General features: G+C 50.9%; 1 protein-coding gene across 1 annotated transcript; it reads left to right on the forward strand.

The window, feature by feature from the left end:
* The first annotated feature begins 3494 nt into the window (after window positions 1–3494).
* On the forward strand, window positions 3495–5642 carry C1H11orf91 (chromosome 1 C11orf91 homolog). Its single transcript, XM_059388424.1, has 2 exons — window positions 3495–4057; window positions 5400–5642. Exons 1-2 carry the CDS (start codon window positions 3565–3567, stop codon window positions 5483–5485), a joined length of 579 nt encoding a protein of 192 aa, XP_059244407.1. The 5' UTR covers window positions 3495–3564; the 3' UTR covers window positions 5486–5642.
* Window positions 5643–6515: the final 873 nt, after the last annotated feature.

Here is a 6515-nt window from a genome sequence, read left to right on the forward strand (position 1 = left end):
AGGGTGGAAAGTGCAAGATCAAGTCTCTAGCATATTCAGTGTCAGGTGAAAACTCACTTCCGGGGTCACAGACTTCCATCTTCTTTCTGTGTCCTCACGAGGCAGTTGGGGCAAAGGAGATCTCCAGGGCGCCTCTTCTAAGGGTATTAATCCCCTTCATGGGGGCTCCATCCTTATGAGCTCATCACCTCCCAAAGACCCCACCTCCTAACACCTTCCTCTTGGGGGTAGGATATCAACATAGAGATCTGAGGGGACACAAACATGTATTCCATCACAACCCTGTTGTACTCCAAGCCACAAGCACTACATGTCTCGAAAAGACATCCGGAGCCACAACGGGCTTGGCAAATCACCATGCGCCTATAAAGGGGCTGGCCCTTGGGCAGGATGAGACCACCACCGGTGCATCTAGATGCGGAGATAAGGTGCTGAAGGGCAGTGGGAGGCCCAGGGGAACAAACCCAGAAGAAGCTTTCTTATCTCCAGCAGGCTATGATGAGGGAACCAACAACCCATGTTCTTCCTGGCTGAACAAGGCTTGGGCAGGGGGAAATTATAAACCCCAACCACCATGAGAGAGTTCAAGTCAGTGTTGGAAGAAACCCCCACCTCACTGTGTCACCTGTCTTAAGGGTGACACGTCAGCCCCCCCCTTCTCCTGAGATGGAAGATAGATGAGCCTCGAGAGAGCACCAGGCCTGTCTTTGGCCCACTCTCCTCTGTGCCCGTAAAGGCCCTTCCCCTGCAGACGAGGCCTGAAGTTTTCCCACCAGGCCTGGCTCTGGAGAGCTGAGCGCAGTTCAGAGGGTCAGTCCTGGCAAACTGGCAAAATCTTTTTTAAGATTTTATTTATTTGACACACACAGTGAGAAATCACAAGTAGGCAGAGAGGCAGGCAGAGTAGAGGGGGGAGTAGGCTCCCTGCTGAGCAGAGAGCCCGATGCGGGACTCGATCCCAGGACCCTGAGATCATGACCTGAACCGAATGCAAAGGCTTAACCCAATGAGCCACCCAGGCGCCCACCCACCTGATTTTCAGACCTAGAGCCACGTCCTCCAACAGACCTGTATTTGCGAAGAAGGACCTGGGTGAGTGTCTCTTGCAGAGGGCTCCAAGTGCCAGCAGGAAGCTTGGGTGTCAGAAATCGAATCCCTTCGGCCCCAACAGGCTGGCACTTAATGGGGAATTTGAGTAGCGAGGCAAGTGCTGCAAGAGCTTTTGAGCCCGGGGAGGGAAAGAAAGTTTCTATTTAAAACAGATGTAGAAACAAACAAACAAACAACAGATGTAAGCCTGCTTTGCGTTTTCATCACCAACTTGACAGTTACCAGACACGTGTTTGCAAAACAAATTTGTAGGGTTTTGCCTTAACCACTGCAGTTTGTTAGTACCCCATAAGGACTTCACCTCACCAGGATTTGCCGCAGTGCGTGCTCATTGTAGCATTTTCCCGTTGTGCAGTTGTTAGAGGAAACAGCCTTTCTTTTAATCTACCCCTTGTAACATCAGGATTGTCTTATAATTAGGCCACCCAGGATAAACACTGTTCTGATTACCCTGAAGTTAGGGAGAAAAGTCTGTAAGCTTTTTCTCTTTGAATGGATATATATGAATAAAAATGTGATTAGATTACATCATTTAAAAAACATACTGCAAAATCGCTTTCCCTTCTAAGGCTCTTTAATATATAATAACAGTTAACATCACTGAGCATGTTCTATGGTCAGGTACTTAGATGGCCTCGTTTTAATCTTGCCAGTATAATGAGGAAGTACCATTGCTATTCTCATTATATAGATTAAAAAACTGAGGTTCAGAAAGGTTCATCCACACAGCTCAGTACATAATAGATTCAGGAGTTGGTCCCAGGTCTGAGTCCAAAACTCTGGTTCTTACCACTACTGTGGTTCTGTAGAAGTAGGAAAAAAACCTTTTCTTCTACCCTCTTAGGTTCGGTAGCTGGGTCATGTGGATTAAACCAACAAAAGACAGATTACCAGTAGATAAGATTTATTTTGCATGCACATGGGGCCTCACAGAAAAGGTGTGAAAACCCAAAGAAACAGTAGGGCTTGAAAGCTGATAAGCCATTCTAACAAAAGGTGATAAAATTGTAAACAAGGGACAAGACAAAGACAAAGAGGGTTGGTTTTCTAGAAGTCATAAATTGTGGGAAGGTGGATACCTGGGGGAAACTCATTGAAGATTAGAGTTGTGTAATAAAATTAGTTTATTTAGACTCAAGACAGTGCCATCTCCAGTGAAAATTATCATCTCTTTTCCCTGGTATGGGAGTGGGGAGCAGATACCTTCACCAAGGAAACTGATATTACCCTCACCAAAGGAAATTTATACCCTGCTTTTAGGCAGAAAGGGAGAGGACAGAACTTCTCCTGTGTCTTTCTCAGTTGCCTTCAACTTATAATAATCTGTATCCCAAAGAGGCATATTTTGGCGTGCTATATTCTGGTCCCCTCAGTTCCTCAAACACATAACACTGTTTTAAAAGTTCCCTAATAGGGGGATGCCTGGGTGGCTCAGTGGGTTAAGCTTTTGCCTTCGGTTCAGGTCATGATCTCAGGGTCCTGGGATCGAGCCCTGCATCAGACTCTCTGCTCAGCAGGGAGCCTGCTTCCTCCTCTCTCTCTGCCTGCCTCTCTGCCTACGTCTGAACTCTGTCAAATAAAATCCTAAAAAAAAAAAAAAATTTTCTCAAATAGGAACACCTGGGGAGTGCAGTCAGTTAAGCACCCAGCTCTTGGTTTTGGCTCAAGTCAACTGCATTTCATTGAAGACGTCCTACTTCAGATCTATTACAAATTCACACCAGGGTCCCGTTCTCTAGAATCTTTCACAACACTGGGAAATTTGGCAGAAACAGGAGTTGGCTCTAACAGCCGATCTCCATCAACCTCTTCTCCTTTGCCTCCTGTTGTAGAGGATGAAAATTCATCTCCCCAGATACTTTGCGGCGAGAGGTGCTAAGGCTGTGGTAGGGGGCGGGTTTCTAGGGAATATTTTTCTCCCTGTGAAAGGAAAGGCAGACTGGAAAATGTATTCTTGCAGTTCTGGCCAGCTCCCTACTTCCTGTTCTTGTCGGAGGTTCTGTGGGGAAGGGAGATGTGAGATGGGAGGTAGGACCGGGGGCGCAACAGCAGGGGAGCGAGGCCTGTGGAAATGCAGGGGCGCTGGGAAAGGTCGAGGGGCGGGACGGGATCGGAGGCTGGAGGTCATAGGATGTGGGGCGATCGCCGAGCGTAGCGGAAAACCAGGGGTGAGGATAGGGCGGACGAGAGCGCGCCTGCGAGACTCCCAGACCTCCCGCTCTCCCCACCCTCTCCTACTGCAAAAACTCCGCCTGCCGTCAATGGGCGGGGCACGTTCTGGGGCGTGGCCGACCGGCCCTTAGAACTCCGCCCGTTCGGGGCGGGGCTTGCCGAAAGGGCGGGGCCAGGCTCCTTCGGGGCGTGGCCTGTAGAACCTCAGAATCCCGGCGACTCGGGGCTGAGGCGCGCGTCTCCCGGCGCGGGGTTCCTCCCACGCAGCCTCCCATTCAAAAGATGCCGAAGGGGCGGCGCGGCAGCCAGAGCCCTACCATGAGCCAGCGGCCGGCCCCGCCCCTCTACTTCCCTTCCCTCTACGATCGTGGCATCTCCTCGTCCCCGCTCAGCGACTTCAACATCTGGAAGAAACTCTTCGTGCCGCTGAAGGCGGGCGGGGCGGCGGCGGGCGGGGCGGTAGCGGGGCGGCCCCTGCCCCAGGCACCCCAGGTTCCGGCGCCCCCGCCGCCGCCACCGGGCCTGGGGCCTCCCAGCGAGCGCCCCTGGCCTCCGCCCTGGCCCTCCGGCCTGGCCTCCATCCCCTACGAGCCTCTGCGCTTCTTCTATTCGCCACCGCCGGGGCCCGAGGTGGCTGCCTCGCCACTGGCCCCCGGCCCCACGACCCCCCGGGTCGCCTCCGCCTCCCACCCCGAGGAGTTGTGCGAGCTGGAGATCCGGATTAAGGAGCTGGAGCTGCTCACCATCACTGGGGACGGCTTCGACTCTCAGCGCTGTGCGTGACCTTGCCCGAGTCCCCTCTTAGCCCGCCTTGGCTCGCTCCTTGGCTCCCTCCTTGGCTCCAAGCCTTACTAAACCTCTTCCCCGCAGTGTGGCCTCCGGCCCAAACTCCAGCCCCCAGGAATCCCAGATCCCAGATCAACTCCTCCAGCACCCAGCCACACCCCTCAGCGCCCCGACGCCCCCATCCTGGATTTCAACCGATGTCTTCCCTCACCACAGAAAGGATTTCATGAGCACTTTTGGCCCAAACTCCACCCTCCTCCCATCCTGAGCCCGTTTGGTAATCTGGACTCTGAGCCTCCAGACCTAGAACTCAAACCACCACAGTCCCCATCCTACTTTAAACTTTTACACCATGACACCCCTCCCCCCCACCGTGGTAGTAATATTACCATCACGCACCACACACACCCCCTACCTCTACAGACTTCAGCTTTAGGGTTTATCTTCAACTTTGGTCCTGAATGGGAGGAGGTGGAAGCAAAGGTCAGTTGGTGTGTCTGTAGGTAGACACTCCAACTTAGGTCTGTAGATGGGAATTGTGCGAGACCCAGGAAGCCCAAGGACAGATCATCTAGGGGCTTTGAGGCCGTCCACTTCTCAGTGCTGAAAGGAAACCTCCTTGTGAACCCTGGCCTCGATCCTGGAAGCTGTCTCACCAGGGTCCTGAGCTCTGCCCTCTGACTGTAGGTTTAAAGTCTTAGCGATCTGGACCAGGGCAGACCAGATGTGCTGATATGGGCAGGATTCCTCTAGCTTGCAAGCTAACCGATCCTTCCCATTGGAGGGTACAGTTAAGTCTGATTCTCCCATAAGGACCTATCATACTGTGGAATATTCAGTAGCCATAAGCTGTTCTGCAGACTTTGTCTTCCCATCACCTGTTCTGACTAAGGCTTATAGTATACCAATGGAGGACGGGATATTGCTCTAGAAAGACCATCCCCATTATTGTAAAACAAAACAAAACAAAAACAACAGGTTAAATTGGCTCCCCTGCCATACAGGCAAGGGGAGTATGAAATAACCTAAATGTTCAGGTTAATGTGACCATGAGAATCGTTATCCCCTATAAGGTCATCAGGCATCCTCTGTAAGGTCTTTTCCCCCACAGCCATGGAAAGAATTCCTAGAAGACAGGCTTGTCTAAGTCTTGGATTTCTTTACTACATATTCTCCACTTAAACATGTTTTGTCTGTTAGGGATTTTTTCCTACCCATGTTGGGTTTTGGGTTCATGCAGGGAACACACAATTGCTTCCCAGAAGCTTCTTTGGAAGTGTTAGAAAGGCCCTTATCTTTACTACAGCTGTGTTTGTTTTGTTCTCCTACAGATAAATTCTTGAAGGCACTGAAAGATGAAAAGTTACAAGGACTGAAGACAAGGCAGCCTGGAAAGAAGTCGGCCTCTCTCTCCTGAAGAGCTGCCCACCAGAGCCTGGGCAGCTGCCTCCTTAGGTGTTAGTGCTTAGATAATATGTCCTGTTTGTTGTCATTTCAAAGATCGTTATTTTCTGTTCTGTATTTACCGCTGTTCTCACTGCTCCCAGCATGTGCTCCACATACAGTGCCCACTTGTGGGGTAAATCTCATGGTCTGTCTCTTCTCTGTGCTGCTGCTGGGGAAGGTCTCTCACAGGGTCTGGAAGCCTCTGAGACCATAGGAGGGGACACCCAACACTGCCACGTGAAAGGAACTGGGAAAACCCAAGGGCAATATATATTTGGTTTGCTGTTTCCCTGCTCAGAAAGGTTCTTTAAAGCCTGAAACAAACGGTTTGTTCTCAAACAGCTTTAGACCTGGGAAGTGTTTTGTTTAATAGTTTTTGGGCCCCCAAAACTCTGATAATCTGATCAAAGCTTTGGTCCTTCCTAGAAAATCACACATTCAAGAAATATGAAGGGCTTGTTATGTGCCCTCCGAGATTCAGAATTGGGAGTGGGAGAGACCTAGACAATAAACACAAGTAAGTACATCATAAGACAATATCACTGATGACCTGCCAAGGGGTAACCAAAAACAGTAGGGCAAGGTTGCTCAGGAGGGGTCAGAGGAAAGCAAGGTGGCATTTCAAATACGGTTTCTGGAAGAGGTAACATGTAAACAAGGTGTGGAGGAAGTTGAGATGTGATAGCTGGGGGAATGTTCCAGGCCCAGAGGGGCCAGGGCAAAGGCTGAAGGTGGGAGCATATGGGGTGTTTGAGGCCCGCAAGAACCCAGGTGGCTGGAGCAGGAGGAGTGAGGGGAGCATGGTAGGGCTGAGTGCAGAGAGTCCTTCCCAGTGGGACTCTGCAAACATGGGACTCTGGGTTCTACTCCAAGTGGAGTATGGAGTAGTTAGAGGGTTTTCAGTGAGTGATCGCATCTGACCTGGGCTGCTAAGGTGAGAATAGACTGAGGCAGGAAGCATGGAGAGCGAGTAGGAGGCTTCATAACAATACAGCTAAAGC

The sequence above is a fragment of the Mustela nigripes genome, chromosome 1 (genome assembly GCF_022355385.1).
Source record: "Mustela nigripes isolate SB6536 chromosome 1, MUSNIG.SB6536, whole genome shotgun sequence".
Classification (NCBI taxonomy): Eukaryota; Metazoa; Chordata; class Mammalia; order Carnivora; family Mustelidae; genus Mustela; species Mustela nigripes.